The following is a 22,110-nucleotide window of genomic DNA, read 5'->3' on the forward strand; positions in this document are numbered from 1 at the left end:
GGCATGATGAATAAATACTTAGGAGAAAGGAAAAGTGACAGATGACAGGGGTCTGCAAGGTCACAGGGTGGCTGATGAGCACCGATCAGCTCACGTCCGAAACTGAGGGGGGAAGGCGGATACTGTTTTCATGTTAAAACTCACAGATGCTAGGGGGCAGAATTTAAACAATACAAAATTCAAAAAACCTCTAGGTTCAAAACGATGTCTTCACAGAATGTTTAAGCCTAGTGCTGGAAAAATCAAAACAATAGATCGTGAGGATCACAGGAAATATGTACACAGTGCTATTCATATATTAGCTCATTTTTTCATTGTTCTTCACAACGAGCCTACTAGGTAGTGGTCATTAAAGTCTCTATTACAGACAAGCAAGTTTCCCAAAGTTAAACAGCTATCAGAATTGAGTCTAAAACCTAGGCCAACTGGCTCCAGAGACCAATGGCTATACACAAGGCGGGATTTGAACAAAGTAATGAAAAGGAGAAGTCTCGGCAAGTTAGGAGATGAAGGAAGGGAATTGTGCTACTTTTTATTGTTCGGTCTTAAAGTCCAGTCATGCTTTGAAGTAAGAGCTAATACAGACTCTACATTAAATCAAAGACTTCTTTTTTAAAATGAAATAAGCAGTGTAATTTTAAAATTACCTAGATACTGCTTCAAGTTTGATTTTTATTGCTTTGGCTTTTTCACAAGTTATTTCATGCATGTATTAACATTTCCCAAACGGAGTTCAAGGCCTGAAGCCAGAGAAAGTATCTGTTACTTTCTCAAGTGCAACAATGCTTGTCAACTGAATTAAAATACTAAAATCTCTCTTGCTACTTTCTAAGGAAATAGTTTTAGAAATAAGGTCATACCCCTTAAATGATGTTTAAAATTTATTTAGCCAAAAACCCACAAATGTTATCTAGCATGAAACAGAAATAGAGGGGAAATTCAAAAATAGAAAGTGCTTTTATCATTGCAAGTTTAAATATGATAATGACAAGTCAGCAACTTATCAAAAAAGTATGAATCAGCTTAAAAAGAAGATACATTAAATTAAATGAGCCAACTCTACATTCTCATCTAGAAAATTTTATGCAAATTAAAGGATAAAATTTAAATATTCAAAGAAAATATGCCCCTATAAAGAACACAGATGAGACAAATGGTATTAGAACAAAGTTAAATTTATTCTAACCTATTCTTTCCTTTTTTTTTTTTTTTTTAAATTCAACTATAGTTTTACTTAAAGGTTCAGCCTCTCCCATTTTTTTAAACCATCTCCCATTCTTGACTGGGGTTCTCCACTACGGAAAAACATAAAAGATCATTATTCCATGTCCATTTAAAAGACAAAATGAAACTCTATTAAGTAAACAGAATAAAACTGGTTCCATGAAGAATTAGTCTGACTCTTACTGAAATAAAGAAAATACATTAACCTACTAATATGACTGCTGAAATGTTAAAGTCTTGTAAGAAGCTAAAAAGAGGTGCAAGGAAAATGTAGCTATACTCTGAGAGTTTGAACAATGGATAGAAAACAGTGTCTTGGGCACAGGAGGTCAGATCACTGAGCAGCAGAGGGACCTTAGCTCCACTTTAGATCAAAAGCCCAGGGGGTGACCAGAGAGTCTTGAAAGAAAAGTTAGAGTAAGATGTGAAAGTGAAAGACAGAAGAAGCTACAAAGAACAAGAGGTCAGGAATAAACAACAGGTAAAATAACAGGACAACAGGATTTGGTGACATTGTTTAAAGTTTTATTTCATAGAAACAATCAATTCTAAGACATTTAAACCACAAAACCACTTGCACCGGAAAGTTTCCTCAACCTGTTCTTTTACTTACAAAATAAGTAGGTAATAAATAATGTCCATCTTAGCAATCGTCAAAAACCTATAACTTGGCAAAGTTCCATCAAAATCAGATGGCAGGATAGTTTCTAAAAATGTAAAAACTGAAATCAATATTTAAATCTCTTTAAAGTAAACATTTTACTTTACTTGTTCCATATTAGAACAAGGCTTCCAAATAGTTCTCTTCTGGCACTTGCCTGAATTTTGAAAGCCAAGTTTCCGTGACTTGTAAGGAAAAGTCAATGCCCTTTATTAACATTTACTGACAGGCGCCCTGCGCCTGCTAAGTCCACATCAACAGGTTCAATGCAGTGTACTAGGGTGAAGGGTGGGGCATTGCAGGAAGGGACAAAGATACAAAGAATCACAAAGTGTGATATATGCCCAGAGTACTCCATTTGGGGAGACAAAGGGAAGCAAACCACAGTTTAGTGACAAATGGAGTAAGTGAAAAGTGAAAAGTGATAAAACTTCACAGTAGAGATACATTAGGCTGCAAACATAGAAATCTGCCCCCTACTCTCAATGAGCCCTGTTAGTAACTTATTTGGAAAGCCTGAGCGACATAACCCCTGCATACCTTAACCTCCTAAACAAATCCTGGGATAGGACAGGTATCTTTAATGATGCTTTCAACTCTAGTTATTTCAGACACTATTTCCCTGAATGGTTGTACTAAATGAAAGAATTGATGGTTCTTAAGCTTTGGCAGATTTTTTTCTTTTATCACTTAAAAACAAAACAGTTTTTATATGCTTATAAACCCTAATGCAGCTATTAAACAAAAGTTTAAATTACAAGCAATAAAAACACCTATAAAATTAAAATAACAACTTCATATACTTTATGATGCTGCTCTGTAACAACTGCATTTTCTGTTCATCACTTCTATATGGCAGCATCTGTGATGACACAGGTTCTTCTGCTTATCATGGACACCTCGACTTTCCTACTTCACTAACTTCTGAGAAACTTTTTTTTTTTTTTACAGTCTGTTGAGATGCTACCCCAAAGCCATAATTTATAAAATTGACTCCCAAGGTTATAAACAGAAATACCAATCTGGGCATTAAAATCCCACATGTGAATGTTGCTTTAAAGTGTTGGTCAGGATAGCCTGAACAAACTTAGATTCTTCTAGCTTATCATTGACCTAAAAATAGGAAGTTTTAAAAATTCTCATTTTCCCCCTTTTGGACATCTCTGTATTTTATATATCTTCCATGACAGATATACATTTTTTTCCATGTGAAGTTGCTAAATGACAGTTTTATTTACATACCATACAATTCACCCATTGAAAATATACAAGTCAATACTTCTTAGTATATTTACAAAGGTGAATAGCAATGTCACAATTTCAGAATATTTCATCCCTTGGATAAAACCTCCTTCTTCCCCTATACCTTGTACCCACTATTCATTTTCATTCGTTCAGCCCTAGGTCTTCCCCACCCCAACCCTACTCAGTCACTAATCTGCTTTTTCTCTATGGATCAGCCCATTCTGGAGATATTATATGAATGGAATCATTCAGTATGTGTGGGGTCTCTGTGCCTGGCTTCCTTCACTTATCGATAGCATAATGTTTTCCAGGTCTATCTATGCTGTAGACTATGTTAATATTTAATTTCTCTTATTGACAAATGATATTGAATCTGCGGTTATACCACACTTTATCCTTCTATGTTTATGGACATTTGGTAGCTTCTACTTTTGGCTATTATGAAAAATACTGCTATAAACATTCCTGTTTATGTTTTTTTTCAACACCTGTTTTTAATTCTTCTTAGTATATACCTAGGAGTGAAATTACTGGATCAGATGTTCATGTGAGTTTCATTTACCGAGAAACCACCACACAGTTTTCCACAGTGGTTGTACCATTTTATATTCCCAACAATGCACAAGGGTTCCAATTCTCTACCTCTGGGTATAAAGCAGTATCACAACATGCTTTTGGTTTGCATTTTCCTGATGGGAAATGAAGTTAATCATCCTCGTTTATTCAGATTCTTTGCCCAGTTTTTTATTGGGTTATTGGATTAAGTTAATCCTTGTAATGCCCATGTATGACTATGAAGCATGATTTCTGCCATTTACAAGTAGGAAAACTAAGGGTGGTTAAGTAGTTTGTTCAAGCTCACTGTGGCATTGAGTGAAAAATAAAAAATAACCTAAATGTTTGTTAATAAGGGCATGATTAAGCAAACCAGCTCATATCCCAAATGTTATAAAGCCACAAAATATGTGCATGAAGAACCTAGTTATATTATTTCAGATATTATGAATTTTCAAAATGAGTGTGTGCTAATATTAATTAAGACTATCATTGTCTCTGATAGCTCCTCTGTTCAAATTTTCATTATAGGATAAAAATACATCTTTTATTTCCCTCAAATTAAAATCTATTCTTTTTTTCTCCTTGAAGCTCTATTATTGCTTGTGAGAAGAAAGGGAAATAATATTTACCCTCCTACTCCTACTTTAATTACATAACAAACCACGATCTGTTCTGACTTTAGAGCTTTCCTAGGAAGATAAAGGACTCGGAAAAACCAAGGTGAGGAAAGGCAGAATAAGTTATAGGGGTATTCTAAAAACCTTTTGAAATACTGTGATGAGCTAGAATAAAATGGAAAGCTCTAGCAAAGGTTATACAAAACCATGTGGTTTTATACAAAGTACAAAGCAAGTAAATGAGAGCTTTAGTTATAAGTCAGACATTCTTAGAATATTTACTTCCTCAGCTTAGATAAGTGTTCCTGGAGCAGAATTTTTGTTTGTTAGTTCTTTGTGCATATAGATCAACTTTTTGAGGCTGCACAAACACACACACACACACACACACATTCTCTCGTTCTCTCTCTAAGGTCAAAGCCCTCTTGGGGTTCACCAGTGAATCCCTAGGTTATCCCCAGGCATACAGATGAAAGAGGACAAAACCTCAAGTATTAAAATCTACATTATAATGAACCAGGAGACCACTTGGTATAATAAAAATTAAGCTCCTGAATTAAATTATTTGCTGTATGTTAATCTGAAATAGAGCTTTCTCTGGCTAATGAAAAATGGGCTTTAGTGGACTTAAGACCTAGCAGATCAACTTTAAAACTAGAGTTCAAATGCATTACTAATAAGACAAACCAGCTTCTCTTTCCTTAAGCACAAAACATCACTATAGGATTAAATAAGAAAATCATAACATTGCTTCTAATTTTGCCTCTCTGCAGTACTTAGCCAATGGTACAACTGTAACTCTAACTGGAATGACAAAGAATTCCACAACAGAGTTTTAGAAAACTTGGAAAAAAGGAACCTAGTGATTACTCTGTAAATAACTGAAGCCTGATGACTGAATATGGATTAATGGGTAGAAGCAAGGCCTTTTTCAGGAAACTAAATTTCTTAATTTTCTAATCAGTAAACTATACAGATTTCTACTTTTCATTTGGGTCAGACCTGAGGGAGGAAATCATGTCAGCTGCTTGGTATGACTCTTCCAGAGACCTGACTTCAGTAAACATTTTTCATGCTCCACAAGAGGCAGTAGAATCTTATCTTTGTTGCTCTGGAAGGTAACCCCCCACCCCCACCTTACTGTATTGTATTATTATTCAGTAAATAAAATACAATGTCACAAAAATAAATCCTCACTGAAAATTCAAAAGCAAAAATTTCCAATTTGCCTAAAAATTCTCTTTAAGATTGAGTTGCACAGTGGTAATACCTTTAAGAAACAAAAAATGAAAATGGACAATTGCGTGAGAAAGTGCAAACATAGCTGCATGCTCTCAGATACCCAGGTACAGTACATTATCTTACCCCAAAGTTCACATATTTTAAGGACATTTATTTCAAAATCTACACTATTAAGTATTATAGAATATTTTGACACACACAATGTATCTTTTTTCCTTTCCATGGTTAAAGGTAATGAAAAACAAAAGATGCCATCTCTCTAGAGATGGGAGGAAGGAATCGTATAATGGCAAAAGTTCCCATTTATATATTATAAACCAGAACCTCAAAAGTATGACTAAAACAATTTAAGAAATCTCAAGCTATTACGAATCACAAGTTTTAAATGATATATTTTTTAAAAGAGTATAACAATTGAATTATTTCAAATGCTTGAAAAACAAAGGTATTCCCTGTTGAGAAGGAAATATAATTTTCCCCAAAGGAACGATTCTGAAATAAATAAAAGCCCATATTCATGTGAGCCTTTAAGATCCTAAATTGGACACAATCTTTCCTTACAATACTGAGACCCACATATATACTGAGTATAGAATTTCTCAATAAAAATATAATCTCTGTAAAAACATTCAAATCATATGAATTGTTAAATTATCAATTATTCTTCCTCAAACAATTAAAATGTGCTAATTTGTAGATATGAAATAATATACTTATTTTCTTATCTAACTAAAATGATGTCAGTGAATATCCAGCTAGATCAAAACTCAAACAAGAACATATTTTTCCTTCTGCATCTTTCATGAAACAAGCAACATCGAATAACTACTCCATACTCAATTCTGTCTTTGATCTTTTATTACTTCACACACTGCCAAAACCGTGACAGGTCTATAATGATTATATTTTACAGATGGAGTTTGTTTGCTAACCAGGTAACTTAAGATTTCTTCATAGCCTCTTTATATTATAAAGAAATCTTTGGAAGAAGGCATGTTTCTTGCACTAAATGATCGTGAATATTAATTCCACCTTTCAGGTGAATCTTGACATTGAATTTTGACATTAAATGTAAAACACTTCCGCTAAAATGGTAGTTAGAGAAGTTTATTAAGAGTGCAAGAGTTAAGATTAGAATAATAATGGGTCTTATTTATTCTCACTGAGGTCACTTAATTGCAGGGTCACCTTTCCAATGGGGTTCTCCCTCAGTTGTAAGCCCTATGGACCAGACATGGATACTTGCAAAGCATCATCCCATTGCAAAAAACAACTTAAATCACACACCCAGACAGTACTGTGCCAGTAGTTTTCTCTAAAAACTGCACAATTCTACTGCTCAGACTCCCATTGTTTTAAAGCCCAAAACCATGCTCTCTTCCCCGGTACATTTTGCTTTAAAGATTTTCTTTTGATAAAGAAACACCATCACCTAGAAAGACACATTTATAAAACTCTTGGCCATACCTGAAACTGGAGGATTGAATCTGTAGGAGCAAGTACTCTACCTGTTGACAATAAAGTTCAATCTTCTTTTGGGTCCTCCAGTTCTCCCCACTTAGTTCCAACAGATAGAGTAGACAACACTCACTCAGTGGTTTGACACCTTGCTGACATGCAAATATACATAATCCAACAATGACACCTCAGGAAATGACGGAAGTCTTCATCTTATGACACTCACTAAACAAGGCTTGGTCATGTGTTTATCCTCCTCCACGTCATCACAGTCAACACTCAGGGGAAGAAACTTCTTGGAACTTTTTCCCTGAATATAAACTTCTTATTTTGAATATCACAGTACTTTAGGAGAATGAATTTTATATTTACTTCATGGACTCTCACCCAGACACTTAGGGTGGGAAGACCTCTGAAGAATCATATAGTAATGCCATAGTTACTGCTGCCTAATAAGGTCCTAGTGATTAGCTTGGCTGTGGCTACCCAGCACCTGAATGCAGCTAGTCCGAACTCAAATGCATCATATTATTCACTCTTTTAATCGATTAAGTGTTGAAATAATGTATACAGGATTAAATGAAATTTTTAACTTTGTTAATGCAACTAGAAAACGAAACCATTTATATGATTTACATTCCATTCCATTGCATAGCACTGCTACAGATCTTAATCTTGAGAGCAAGAACTACAACTTGGCATTTTCAAATTAGAATTGTTGGATCTGACCTGTGGCACAGGGGTTAAAGTCTCAGTGCTATCAAACTATCCCCAGCCACCACAACAGGAGTTCAATCTGGCTAAAGAGCTGACCCATACAGGGCAGACCTCTCCTGTCTTGCCCACTGCTCCCCTCAGCTGTGTATTTCAGTAGATCTACCTGTTCTGCTCCCCACTCTGTCTCTGGTGAATCCTCTCACCTCCTGCACCTCTGGCCTGTACCCCAGTTTAAAATAAATTAAAAAAAAAAAGTCCATTTAGAAGTTAAAAGAAAAAACAACCTCTCCCCTTCTCCACCAATTAAATTGAGATAACTCCATAAGAAAAACTTTAAAAGAGTGTAAAAGTTATCAACAGACTCATTTTGCCCTGACTCCATTTTAAAGAGATTAGTTTACCTTTAAAAAGCAAAAATAGAATAGGATAGGACGAAAAATGCACACCTTTTTGATGTGAAATTTACAAGCACCACGTTCCTCTAATAAAGTAAGTCTAAATACTGAGGAAAGGTTTATCTTTGAGGGGAAGCATTTTCTAAGAAGGTATTTTGCTTTATGTGATTCAAAAATATTTAGGTCTCCAGGCTTATAGGAGAAAAAAATCCAGCATTATTTGTAATTTATGAAAAAATATTTTAAGCGAGGAGGGGAGAAAGCTCTGTAAAGGCTGGTGGAAGCCTGCTCAGGTGTTCGAAGGATGCAAGAGTCACTTCTAGAAAACTGTCAATATGGAAACTGCATAAAAAGTGATCAAAGGAAATTACGACCATTGAGTCCACAGATCTCATCGTGGAAACACGAGCTGCTTAGATACTTTGGATCGGGTCCTAGCCAACCTATCACCCCAAACAGGTCATCAGGTAGTCAATTCCTTTTCTATTTGCACTTCATCATGCGAACATAATCTTCAGAGCTCTATGTGCTGGGTGATGGTGACACATTCCCTAGAAATCTTTTCCCATTTAATGCCACGCTGTTAGAGTAAGCAGAAAGGATTGTATTTATTTAAAAATAAGGAGTAGCCTGACTGCAGTCTCCTGTCTTGGTGGGAAGGGGAGGAATGGTAAAGCTTTTTCTCAGTCTGATCCTTCAAACACTGAAGTCACTCTCAGAGCATCAAGACTTCTAACATTGCCCAATAGGCAAGAAGACTGCCAAAATTTCCATTAGAGCATCCTATTTATAGTCTTTGCAATTAGTCTTTAAATTGTATCCCACAGTACAACGTGTTCGACTAAGTTCAGACAGGGCACGACATAAGCCGTCTCAGTGTTTCCCAGCTTAGGACGGAGGGCGTGTGAGCTTTCAAATCGAATTCTTTACATCCTAACTTGAGATCTTTGAAGCACGCAAATAAAAAATTTAAAAAATGAAGGTAAATACTGGCCTCGGGGGAGAAACCGAAGGGCGACACTGGGCGTTTCTGGATTACCAACGGGGCGGGAGGGAAACAGGTACGGAGCAAAATAAGAACCATCCACACGGGTGGGGAGACCAGCCGGCTCCAAAGGCTTCGGGGCGTCGGGGGAGCCGCACGCCCCGGGGAGCCCGCGAGCAGCCGCTTCAGGCGCGTCCCCCAGGAGGGAGAATTTGGCGCGACACGCTGAGGCAGGCGCGGGGAGAGGAAAACAGGCGACAGGGGAGGGGGCGGAGGTGCGGAGCGGGGCTGCCCCTCGCGGGGAGCGCAGAGGCGGCCGCCGGAGCACACTGCAGGGGGAGGATCGCGGGGTTCCCCAAGGCTCCCCCCAGCCCCGCCGCCCGCCGGCTCGCCCCCCGCCTCCCGCGCTCCCTCTCCTACCTGGGAATCGCAGGCGAAAGGAGGGCTACCGCCGGGCGCCGGCTCGCTCCGCAGCCCCACTCGCTGACATGGCGGCCGACGAGCTGTCACCGAGCCCGGCCGGGTCTCCCGCGGCTCGGGCGGCTGAGACACCTCCGGCCGGCCCGCCCCGCCTCCCTCTGCGCGCCCCTCCCGGCTGGCCGGCTGGCGGCGGGCGGCCAGCGACCGCGGAGCATAGAGCGCGAGCGGCTAGAGAGGAAGCGCCGCGGGCGGACAACCATAGAGTTCGAGTCCGACGCGACCCGGAAGGCGCGTCTCTCGCCTCCGTCCACTCGCAGTCCTGGGGCGGCTGCGCCGGGGCGGAAGCGGAAGTGAGGGAGGGACGCGCGGAGAAGTCGTCGTTCGCCTGCGCGGCTTGCCGTGTTTACTTCCGCCTGGTAGTCGGGCGGCGAGGGCATGGCGCACGTGGGGTGCCGGGCGGGAGGGTGCCCTGAATAGCGCCCCCGGGCAAGATTGGGGCGCACCCCAGAGGGCACCATGTGGGGCGCCGTGGCTGGGCTTTCTTGGCGGCCGACGCTGTTAGCTTTGAGCGCGGCTGGCCGCACCCGCGTTTTGGGGTCCGGGGCGGCGAGGAGGAGGGGTGTGTCGGCGAGGAGTTGCCACGGTTTATCCGACTTTCACCCGGGTCTGGATTACGAGGAGACGCCCCTGTGGTCGTTCGGTTACCGCTTCGACCCCAAGCGTTACGTAACCGATCCGAAATTGGTTAGGACCGTGGCAAAGATCTTACAGAAACCACAGAAAACGTGCCAGCTCTTCATGGAGTGCAATCCTGGTGAGTCTCGCGGCCTGGGTGTCGCGCAGAGCGGGAGTTCTGCAAACTTTTGTTGCCCGTCCTTCGGGTACTGCGTAAGACATCGCCCGTTCCTTGAGGCAGCTTACCTGGTCTGTATTACAGGTCACATCACAAAATAGTTCTGTAGCAGCCTGCGCTGTGCATATTTTGGTGCAACGTATTCTTAGATCTAAGCGTCTCCTCCAAGTAGTAGATGCAAGCGCGCCCCAAAGAACTTTATCTGACCTCCCGTATGTGTCCTATAGGCCGTAGCAGAATGCTGAGCACACACGGGTTACAGGGCTTTTGAAACGAGTGTTTTAAAGACATCATTTCTTATTATGAGGAAACAGTTCTCTACATTTGACAGTGTCTTAGTTGCTTGACATCCGAGTAGTTTGTCATTAAGTGATAGCTTGAGGCAGCCTTTTTGGAATGTTTTTCTGAAGAGGTTGTGAAATGTTGTGGTTGAGAGTGCAGGTTTCGTAGTTTTTGATAGGATGGACTCAAAGCAGGCAGCAGCACTTACAGCCGTGATGTTGGAGTCAAGTCATTGCATCTAATGCCCAGCTTTGTTAATATGTGAATAGATAGAGTAATACCTACTGTGGAGACGTGAGAGTTGAAAGTAGGTAATGCATGCAAAACATCTAATACTAACTCACTGAAAGAACTTATGTTTCTTTTTCACAAATAAACTTTTCATTCTTTTACTACACCAGGTCCTGGAATCTTGACTAAAGCATTTGTTGAAAGTGGTCATAAAGTGGTTGCCCTTGAAAGTGACAGTACTTTTATCCCACATTTGGAGGTATATGCTTAGTTTCTAAAAGTAATTAATTTTGTAATTGGCTATCTTTGGGGGGGGGGTTGGGGAAGTGAAATTAAGCACGCAGGTGTTTTTGTTTTTTTTTTTCATCGCTTCATTGGGGGCCATGCCTTAAATGTCTTATCTGTCCCCAGTGACGAGAGCACAGTAAGTATCAGCGCTTGTCAGATGACTAACAGCTTGCAAATTCTGAAGCTGTTTCCTGTTGACTAGCTGAGTGAGTTTGTGCAAAAAGTATGTATAACTGGCGTCTGCAGGCTTGTTTTTAGCTTTACTAGTAGGCTGTACTGTGCACCTGCTTTCTCTGTGCCTAGAGTCTAATTGAAGGATCCTACTCTAAATGATTTTGTGTTACTTCTAACTAGGTTTGTGGAATCTGTAGCTAATACTCCCACTGAAGTCCCCAGCAATACAGCATAGCGAGCAAGTGAGGACAGTAAACAGATGAGATGCGCGGCCCTTCCGCAGATGAGGAGCTCTCCCTTTTGTACTTGATTCTGTCTTGAGAGAGAGCAAATGGAGAATCAGGGGAAATGCCCAGTGACCTTTACAATGACTTAAGTTCTCTTAGTGAAGCACTACCCAAGTGTTCAAGAAAAGGGAGAGTCTGCTCTTGGATCTTACCTGCCTTGCTGTTTAGTATATTTGTTTTCTCTCCAATGACACATTTCCCGAAGACTAGCGTTTGGATTATAGCTCCACCAGAGCTCAGATGTGGTCAGTTTGCCCTGTGGCCCAGGCAGTAGCTATTTAGTAGATAGAGAGAGATTAGAGTGAAGAAATAGTTTGAATTGGAGCCATTGAAATAAAGCAAGGAAACTAAAATGTGTACGAATTTGTTGGCATTTTATTTAGGAAACTTTTTCTTAGTATTGTTGTACTTTAAGCACTTTTTAAATATTAATTTCTTTGATGTTAAGCTTTAAGGTACCGTAATATTGTTTTCTTTACATCTTTATTAAGGCAATTTTTAGTAAGAGTTCTGTTTTGAAGTAGATCTTGGAACTGTAAGAAATTTGCGCCACTAAAATTTCTTAACACGGTATCTTTACCGCTTTAGACCTTACAAAGTAATTGGGGTGGAAAACTACAAGTGGTTCACTGTGACTTCTTTAAACTGGATCCGAGAAATGGTGGAATAGTGAAACCTCCGATTATGCTTTCACAGATGCTCTTTAAGAATTTGGGGATAGAAGCAGTTCCTTGGAAAGCAGGTAATTTTTATCACTCAGCGAAGAATATGGCTAATAATTTTTGTGCTTTCCCTAGTTGTACACTTGTTTTGTTAAAGAGAATCTGTCTGCGATTTATGGCTGGAAGCCCTGAAGTTGAATGTGCCCTTTCTCTTCACTTAACATAGATAACCAGTGCAGTAAGACTGAGTCAGTCTCAGGGAAAGATGCTAGTCTTAGTTTTAATTGAAATAAGCTTAAAGTTTATAGTTTGTGGACTTACAAAATAATAATATAATATAATAAAATAATGGTTATAGGAAAAAGTATTAAGAATTGATTCAGATATTCTTGCTGTCTTCCTAACAGGTATCCCTTTCAAAGTAATTGCAAGCTTCCCAATTAAGAATGAGAGGAGGATACTATGGAAAATTTTACATGACTTATATTCCTGTACTTCTATATTTAGATATGGTCGAATAGAACTAAATATGTTCATTAGTGAGTCGGAATATCAGGTAGGTTAATAATAAGTTCCTGATTTCTTTTGGGGCGAAGAGGGGGAGATGTGTGCAGAGGGGCTGGCGGGAGCTGGGGAGCTGGGATTAGTGGAGGTGGTTTATTTTTTTGGACAAGGGGAAGGAACTTTTCAAGTGGAAGTATTGTAAGGCCTGGCAGGGGTGGGATCGTGCTAGCCAAGCTCATGAGCCAAGAAGTCAGTTAAACCTGAAAGCTGAAATTTAGGCCTTTTAAAGAAGCAGGTGGAGAGCAGAGTCACCACAGCAGCTCCCTGAAGGGGCCTAGATGGACGCAGTTGTAGGACCGATGTGCCCGGCACTGATCTAACTTGGGTTTTTGACACTGTGAAGATGGTCTTTAAGTTTCTGTATTCAGGCCATAGGTTTGGGCGTTTTTCTTGAAGGCTGTATTTTTGTTTTTAATTGTAGTAAAATAAGACATAGAAGTTACCACCTCGACTGTTTTTAAGTGTATATGTAGTGACGTTAGGTGCGTTCAGTTTGGTGCCGCTGTTATCATGTCTCTTAGACCTTTCCATCATCTAACCTCCTTTAAGTTCTAGATACTAGTAACATTTGAGTTTGATTGGTTCCAGTTATTTATAACGTGTAGCCTCCATTCCCTCTTCCTAGAAGCTCGTGGCAAGCCCCAGAACCGCCCCCTTCTATCAGCCTCTCAGTGTGCTCTGGCAAGTAGCTTGTGACATCAAGCTTCTGCACGTGGTGAGTAGAATTCTTCGAAGCTTAACCAGGGAACTTTGTCATTTTTAGAGTCGACATTTGTGAGACTAGTGAATGAATAAAAATGAAATGCTCATTTGATTATTTTCCCCAGTTATTGATGACGATAAAGCGAGGTAATTTTGTGTTGACTTCTGTGGCCACACATACTTGTATTTACTCTGATTATAGAAGTAACGTATCCTCGCTGTAAAGGTGAGGCATGTTGAAGAAAGAAAAGGACAATTAAAAATCGCCACTACAGTTCTTCCACCCAGTGGTCACTGTGGATGTTTGTGGCATCTGCTTACTCTTTCATTTGTTCTGTGCAAGTTTATTTTTTTAGGCGAGATCAGAATTGACTTATTATTTTATATTATTTTGTGACTGCATTATAGAAATAAAAAAGAAAACAAGTGACATTTAATTTCAATGTTAACCTCAATTTGAAATATTGCCATTTCAGGATATAGTCACTGTTTCAGAATTAGATATGACTTAATTTTCAGGTTTCCTCTTCGTTCATGCTGTGCCCTAAATTGCTTGGATCGGCCACGGCGGGTGGGGAACCTGGCGGCCAGTGTGGCAGCCTTGCCCGCCGCCAGGCTGCTCGGCGCTCTTCACTTAGTGACTGGAGCTGCGGGGGTCTCAGGCATCGGGAACAGCTGCAGGTTCTAGTCCATTTCCATTGTCACTATAAATATTCATAAGTGACCATTTTGAGACTAGCTCTTCAAACTTTATATCTGTTATCCTGCTTTAGTCTTTTTTAAGATATGAAACAAATAAGACCCTTTTAAAAATTGGCCTCAAATATCTTTATTTGGTAGCTCCTTACATGCCTCATCATTTTCAAATAGGTTTTAATTACTTAAATAAATCAGGTGAAGGGCCCTCCCTGGTGGCGCAGTGGGTTAAAGCACAGCACTGAGAAGCTAAAGCCACCTCTGCATGAGTTCGATCCCTGCCTGCCCGGGGGAGATCCACAGGGTGTGGCGGATCTCTCCTGACCCACTGCTGCTCCCCTCAGCAGTGTACTTCACCATTCTGCCTGTTCTGCAGCCCGCTGTCTCTGGTGAATCCTCTCACCTTCTACATTTCTGGCCTGTACTCCAGTTCCATATGAATAAATAAATCTTTAAAAAAAAAAATGAATCAGGTGAAAATACCCTCAGTATCAATCTTTTTTTTTTTTTTTAAAGATTTATCCTTTTGTGCATACAGAACTGGGGTACAGGCCAGAGGCTCAGGGGCGGCGAGAGGCTTCACCAAAGACAGAGCGGGGAGCAGAACAGGCAGATCGACGAAGTACACTGCTGAGGGGAGCAGCGGGCGGGTCAGGAGAGGTCTGCCACGCCATGTGGTCACCTCCGGGGCAGGCGGGAATCGAACCCATGCAGAAGCGGCTTTAGATTCTCAGTGTTGTGCTTCAACCCGCTGCGCCACCAGGGAGGGCCCTCAGTATCAATCTTAACTGTTCCTAAACTGACTGGAAATGTTGGCTATTAAAAATTGTGACTTAAGAACCTAAATAGGGCATATCAGTGGTAGTTTTCTCTAAATAATAGAGCTATCAATATTGGAATATGTCTGATTCCTCTTTATATTAAGAAAAGGAATGTGTGTGATTTGACTGTCACATGTGACTTAAATCCAGCTAAACTGGCAGTTTAGATTTATCTGTATAAACACTAACTTACTTTGTTAGACTTTTTAAAAAAAGATTTATTTATTTATGCACACAGAACTGGGATACAGCCCAGAGGTGTGGGGATGAGAGGATTCACCAGAGACAGAGTGGGGAGCAGAACAGGCAGTTTGACGGAGCACACTGCTGAGGGGAGCAGCAGTGGGTCAGGAGAGATCTGCTGTGCCCAGTGGGTCACCTCCCTGGCCAGGGATTGAACTTGTGCTGCAGTGGCTGCTTTAACCCACTGTACCACCTGGGAGGGCTCCTGTTAGACATTTTTTTCAAGGCCTTAATAATTTGGGCACTGTGGCCAAAAAGAACTTAAAGAAATGTTATTTTGTTTTTTTCTTCTCTCAAGGAACCTTGCTCATCATTTGACCTGTGTACCCAAAATGGGATATTGGAAAAGTCAGGTTATAGGGTAAGAATCAATGTCTTTCTCTTTTCCTCTAAATTGAAAAGGTTGTTCATGTGTTTGTTTTAAGATTAACTGCATTCTGTATTTATCTAAACTGGAAATCTCAGAGTTTTTTAAAGCCCTATCTTACTCTCTAATAATTTCAAATTATTTTGTAAGAGAGATGAAAGTTTCAGGTATTTATGTGATGTATGCTGCCTTAGTAATAGACCGAAACAGAGAAATCTGTTACAAGTTCTGTTCCAGTTTCTTTTGAAGTGAAAGTACAGCTCAAGTTTGGGAAATGTCATTTTACTACTTATGTAATTTGATAAACCAAAGTTATAAATGAATTTTTGTTAAATATAAAATAAACAAGGGGTTTTTACCAAATAAGTGACATTTCCTAAGAACTTTAACAAGGCACCCTTTTTTTTAGGAATCACTTTAGGGCAAATGCATCTTAACCTAATATAATCCCAAATGCAGTTTTTTACGTTTTTCTGCGTGATACTATATACCAGTGCAGTTGGTAAGCTTTTCTGTAAGAATCCCCAGTAAATGTATAATCTCTGTCCTGTTCTTTATTTCTGCTTTTTAAAATAAATTTAATCCTTTATACATGTAAAACATTCTCAACCCTTTGACTATAAAGAATAGGTAGGCCATGTACTATAGTTTGTTGCCCTGTTTTGTTTTTATGTCCAATTAAAAATTATGTCATCTTCATTTAATTCTAACATCTGATGTGGTTCAAATAGGGAAGGAACTCAGTACCTGTTACGTTATGTTTGGGTTTGTGTTTATCCTACTTGTAAGTTACTAAGCTGCTTTTCGTTTGTGGCTGGGGACCAAGACAGACTGGTGGGTCAGACAAAGGCTTCGCTTGTTTCCCAGCCCCAGGAGTGTGGATAGGGCTGCCTGGGCGGTGTGCGTTGCACGAGCTGCAGGTCTGGATTGCGGATGAGGAGCAGAGAGCTGAGGAAATCTACCTCTTCTGTCGCAATATCAATAAACAATTCTGTCCCTCAAGGTGACTCATGCAGTGAGGTAATCAGAAATGACCAAGCTAGGGCCCTCCTTGGTGGCCCAGTGTGTTAAAGCGCAGCACCGTGAAGCTTCTGCAGATGCTTCACGGTGAGTTCGACCCTGCCCCGGAGGTGACCCACAGGGCGCGGCAGACCTCTCCTGACCCTCCTACTGCTCCCCTCAGCAGTGTGCTTTATCGATCTGCCTGTTTTGTTCCCTGCTCTGCCGCTGGTGGGTCCTCTTACCGCCCCCCACCTCTGGCCTGTACCCCAGTTCCGTATGCATAAATAAAAACATCTTAAAAAAATAAAAAAAGAAATGACCAAGCTAAAGAGCAGTTAGGACCTTGCATTTCTGGCACACCCAATACTGGTGTGACCTATACAGCGATACTCGGGGTCTGTGGTGGCTCTTTCTTCCACCCAGTAGCTTACACGAGTGAGTGAACAATGTCTTATTCTGACAATACTTGGTGACCGGTGCAACTTACTTTCCCTTCTTTCCAGGCAGCCTTAAGCCAAATGCAGCAAAGAATCTGTTTTGTTCGAATGACTCCTCGAAAAAATTTATTCACAGAAAACTTAACACCTATTAACTATGACACCTTTTTCCACATGACGAAGCAGTGTTTTGTGAAGCGCAGCGCCAGGCTGTTGGACCATTTACCGTGAGTAAAAAGCAAGCAAGAAGCCAGTATAGATGTAACAGTTTAATGTGAGAATGCACTTTCATGTTAGAACCCTGTTTCTTTATATCCGATTTATCTTAACAGGTGCCATGATTTCATTCATCTAGTTTTTTCCCCAAAATACTCCCCTTTTGCACATTTATTCTCCTGAGCTTAATTTTTTTTTCTGAACTTTTGTGAAGAAACAATCAGGGATGCCTCCGTGTTGTTCTGCCTTTACCAGAGTATCCACCCGTGGCCAGTCCACGTGAAGAACTCGGGAGAGCGAGGTGGCATAGGCACAGCCACTGTCCCTCGTCATGCGTCACCTTAGTGGTGCTTTCCTAACCAGGGCAGGCGCAGATCATTATATCACCCTTGTCCTCCTGGCAGGTGTTAAGTCACGTACAAACATTTACAGACTACGACTCTGCAGCTATATGATTTTCATGTAAGGCTGATGTTCACAGGTCTCTGCAGTTATGCTTTGTACTTAGCAATTAGAGCCCACAGTCATTCATTGTCAGATGGTGGGAAAATTAATCATTTTGTTTAACTTGATCATTTGATATATAACCGGACTATTGAATATATGATGCTTATGTGAAAATAGATGTCAGAAGTGGCAATGGACCATCAAAAGTAGTATGTTATTTTTCATCTTGACACCTTTAGCTATTTTGAAAGAAAGTATCAAGAATTCTGTTAAACCCTCCCTTAATTTGTTGTTAATAGAGTCCTGCAAACTGCAGTTTTTAACTGAAACTACCTATAATGAAAATAGATTTTCAGATAAGGCCTTGTTCAGCTGTCTGGGATTGTAATTTTTTAAAATCAACATTGTAACAAAAAGGTGAACCTATTATATAGGAAATTAAGAAATAATTATGGTGTGTGTGTGGGGGGTGGTAGAAAATGCTAAGACTTCCCCTTGGTGATCTTTATGAATGGAAAGCATGTTTATTCTTATAACCATGTCCTATTCAAAATCAAAAGGAACTTAGTGGAAATATTTTCCAACAAAATATGGCTTATTGGTGTGTCTTGCCAGGCCAGTCGGTAAGGCGGTTTTCTGCTTTATGACTTGCTCACTCATAATTGTCACGTAAAGGTGTAACAGTTACTCCCTCCAGATACTGCCAGACAACAGTTTGCTTTTCAGCTTACTGGAGTTTTACATGTAGCTTTAGATGGAGTCAAATAGTGTGTTTGCAGAGACTTAACAGATGAAAGTGGTAGACAGAAAAGCAATTTAAAGGGAGTTGCTAAACTAGAAACTAGAGTTTGTGTAAGAATTGACTAGGACATGTTAAAACCTAAACCTGCTCTTTTTGTTAAAACCTACATCCACTCTCTTCATTACAAGTAAGCTCTAAAGCTAGGAATAAACGGTGCTAAAGGTGTCCTTTCTATGCAAGCTCTTAAAGGAAGCATTCTAAATTGGATTTAGAGGCCCTCTCTGTCAGTACCAACAGCCATGAGAAACACTTCATTACATTTACTTTGTGTTCCCTTTGCAGTTCACTGAGTCCAATTGATACAAGGGACCTGCTGAAGAGAGTAAATCACTTAGCGAAACTGAGGATAACAAACATGTACCCTAAAGACTTTAAACAGCTTTTTGAAACTGTGGAGTGTTTTGATGAATACACCTACAAATGGCTGTATGACGACATCATGGAAGAGGTGTCTGTGTAGCCGGCGGCGCTGTCCAGCCAGGCTGGGGCCATTCATTTACTGGGAAGCCACACAGTGAGAAAGAGCTGGTGGGAGAAGCTCATTGCTGCAACAGAAGGTAACTAACTTGCGGTTTTGTGAAGGCCAAGTAGAAAATTTCTTCTAAAGTTGATCCCGTTAGTATTGGATAAGGACGGCAGTTTTTTTGAAACTGAATAAAGTGAGAACTTCCGATGATTATAGATTTGATCAGGTTGAATTTGTTTTGTTCTGAATTCCTATCTATAGTCATACTGATAGTTGGGGCATATTATCACATGAAGTTTATTTTACGTTTAAAATTGCTTTCAGCCAAACCTTTTTACATTGTATTAATTATTTCACTTTTTATGTTAATTTTTGCTACTCACGAGGGGCAAAAGAATTTGCACATTATGAAGCTGAGACAGTAAATAAAACTGATTTTTGTAGTTTTACTTTTCTACTACAAGTATTATTCAATGAAGTTATTTAAATTTTAATATTTAAACTGTAGAATTAAAATATTTTAAGTCAAGAGATTTTTGTCTTTCTTTTGGGCTCTAAATAGCTAGTGAAACATTAAATGAACCCTAATTTATTCACTTTAAATTAGGATTAAACTTGTTCATTTTAAAGTTTTTTTATTTTGTTCCATCAAAAAGTTCACCTGAAATTAGACCTTTCCATAAATCTTAAATGGAATTAAGACTTTTTTTAGACCATTAATGAAGCTATTAGATTTTATTTCAGACATAGCTAGTCTTCTCAGATTTCTCTCTTATTGTAACAATTTGTACAACCTAAGCTGCATATTTAGTAAGGAGGGCATGTTCTTAGTGGCATTTGGCCAAACCAGTTTTTCCTTTCTTCCCCACCATTACCATTGGCTTACTGTTCACTTTGGCCGGAAACTGAATCCATTTCTTTCTCTTCCTATTCCTGCCCTACCATTGCATAACCTGCCTGATCTTCATAATGTCATTCAGTGCTCTTCCTAATCCTGTTTCTCATCTTCCAGTCTGTCACCTTGCTGGCATATTAATATTTCCAAACTGTTTCACCATGGACTCGATCAATAAGCAGTACTAAGGTTTGGCAGATTTGGTTTCCCAGTGGATAATAGAGGGATAGCCACATCTGGTACAGGGAGGAAAAGTGACTGATATCCCGAGTTATCTCCCTGCTTGAATCCACGTCTGAGTTTACAAGGCTCTGCTTCAGCGGGCCGCCCTCGTAGACAGCTACGAAAACAAAGATACTAGTGCAGGCACCCGTTGGTGACACCCAAAACAGTGTCCACTTAGATCCCATTGTCCCTGTTCCCTAGTTGGATTTCGCTGTTCCCTGACTTGCCAGCCGATTTTCCTCTCGACCTCCTTCCCTTGAGCCGCACCTCTGATCACACTAAGACATCCTCCTCCTGCCCCTTCTTGAATCAGCTTCTCACATGTGTGGTCTTGATGGCATGTTTCTCTGCAGACTCAAGCTAACTGCAGAAGTTAAGGAATGTGAAAGTAACAGGAAGAAAACGGTTGCAATAATACAAGTGTTAGAAAGACGGGACTTAGGGGATCACTGCGAGGGAGGGATTCCTGGTGACGACCAGGTGCAGAACTAGGGAATTCAGGTTAAACAGTTCTGCTAGGTCTTCTGTTTTTGCTGGTGTCTGGGCTAGTGGGTGGTCATTTGGTTCATTGTGAACCCCGCCACCCGATGGATCTAATACAATGTTCAGAAGGAATATTGGGAATGTGGCCTGATAGAGGAAAGGTGCTTGCCCTAGAAAAGGGAACTGCCCATACAGTTAGCTCTAGATGTGAACACTGGCTAGATAGAGGTGGCTAGAACCAAAAGCTTCAGTACACTCAGGGATGGCTTAGAATTCTCCGGCAGTGTTCAGATTCTTAACAACTTTCCGGTAAGAAAATAATTTTTTTTTTGCTAAAATACAGAAGAATGCAGTCAGTTTAAATTTAGTTTCATTAAAAATATTGTTCTGTATTATTGACTTACCATTTGTTCGGGCCTCAATAAATTGTAGAATGGGGCCTTGTGGCTATCATGGTATGGCTGGCCACTGAGGCTTGAGTTCCAACCCTGGCCAGGGAGGTGACCCACAAGGCATAGCAGGCTCTGTCTTACCCATTGCTCCCCTCAGCAGTGTATTTCAAGTAGATCTGCCTGTTCTGCCACCCACTCTGTCTCTAGTGAATCCTTTCACCCCCCCACCCCCAAACCTCTGGCCTACATCTCAGTTCTGATATACATAAATAGATCTTTGCAAAAATAATACTAAACTGTAGAATGGCATTTAACTGGTTACTCACCTGGACCTTGGTATTGCATGTACAAAGTGAAAAGGATTTAACCATGTGTTCTGATGTGTGACATTCTACAATTCCAGAACTATATATTATCAAAAGCACTATCTCCTACAGGAGCGAGAATGTCTCCTTTGCTCCCCATATAAGGAAAATCTTTTGGGATATGTCATCAATATAAAGCAAACGGAGCCAACATGAAGAAATAGGGAGACATCATTGTGATAGCATCTGAGTCCCTGGCTCTACCTGGAAGCATGGCAAAGCCAAGCCAAGACCTCAAGCTAGTGACTTAACATTTAATGTTTAAATAGTTTGCGGTGAGACTCTACCATTCTCAACCAAATGTCCTGACAGACGCTGTACTAGCAGCAGTCACCAGGAGCATCCCCCCCCACATGACCACATGAACGCCTGTCTGCTAGCACTTAGGGATTAGTAATGTTGGGTGATCTCCAGGCCATGAGCCCAGACCTTTAGATGAATATGCAGAGAAAAAGCTATTTTTTAGCTTCATGTCTGGGGACTATATTATTTGCACCATTCTATGATTTGAAAGAGCTATTCTTCTGATGAGAAATGTAATAAATTTTAAAACTAATCCAATAATTCGTGGTTCATTCAGTTTATTACTAAAACTGCTATGTAATTAACATTTATAGCTACTACTTAATTTACTTTTCCTAATAAAATTGTATATTAAACTTTTAATTAGGGTTTATGGGGGATTGAG

The 22,110-nt window shown here is 40.2% G+C and overlaps 2 protein-coding genes across 4 annotated transcripts in view; one reads left to right on the top strand and one right to left on the bottom strand.

Annotated features, from left to right (window-relative positions):
• The window catches only part of CNST (consortin, connexin sorting protein), a 49,834-nt gene extending 40,122 nt beyond the window's left edge, over window positions 1-9,712 (bottom strand). Inside the window, exon 1 of the mRNA XM_004691038.2 lies at window positions 9,523-9,712. The gene's annotated coding sequence lies outside the window, so the exon portion shown is untranslated. The remainder of the gene's footprint in view (window positions 1-9,522) is intronic.
• Window positions 9,713-9,942: 230 nt separating this feature from the next.
• TFB2M (transcription factor B2, mitochondrial) lies at window positions 9,943-21,222 on the top strand. 3 transcript variants are annotated; one of them, XM_004690767.2, is made up of 8 exons: window positions 9,943-10,336; window positions 11,059-11,147; window positions 12,226-12,379; window positions 12,707-12,855; window positions 13,489-13,578; window positions 15,624-15,686; window positions 17,198-17,358; window positions 18,879-21,222. In XM_004690767.2, exons 1-8 carry the CDS (start codon window positions 10,039-10,041, stop codon window positions 19,054-19,056), a joined length of 1,182 nt encoding a protein of 393 aa, XP_004690824.1. In that variant the 5' UTR covers window positions 9,943-10,038; the 3' UTR covers window positions 19,057-21,222. The 3 variants fall into 3 exon arrangements, with proteins under 3 accessions (XP_004690824.1, XP_012586674.1, XP_012586673.1); XM_012731220.1 differs by having other exon boundaries at window positions 12,334-12,379; XM_012731219.1 differs by lacking the exon at window positions 15,624-15,686.
• The last annotated feature ends 888 nt before the right edge of the window (window positions 21,223-22,110 follow it).

The sequence above is a fragment of the Condylura cristata genome, unplaced genomic scaffold (assembly GCF_000260355.1).
Source record: "Condylura cristata isolate star-nosed mole 26May11 unplaced genomic scaffold, ConCri1.0 scaffold00029, whole genome shotgun sequence".
Taxonomy (NCBI): Eukaryota; Metazoa; Chordata; class Mammalia; order Eulipotyphla; family Talpidae; genus Condylura; species Condylura cristata.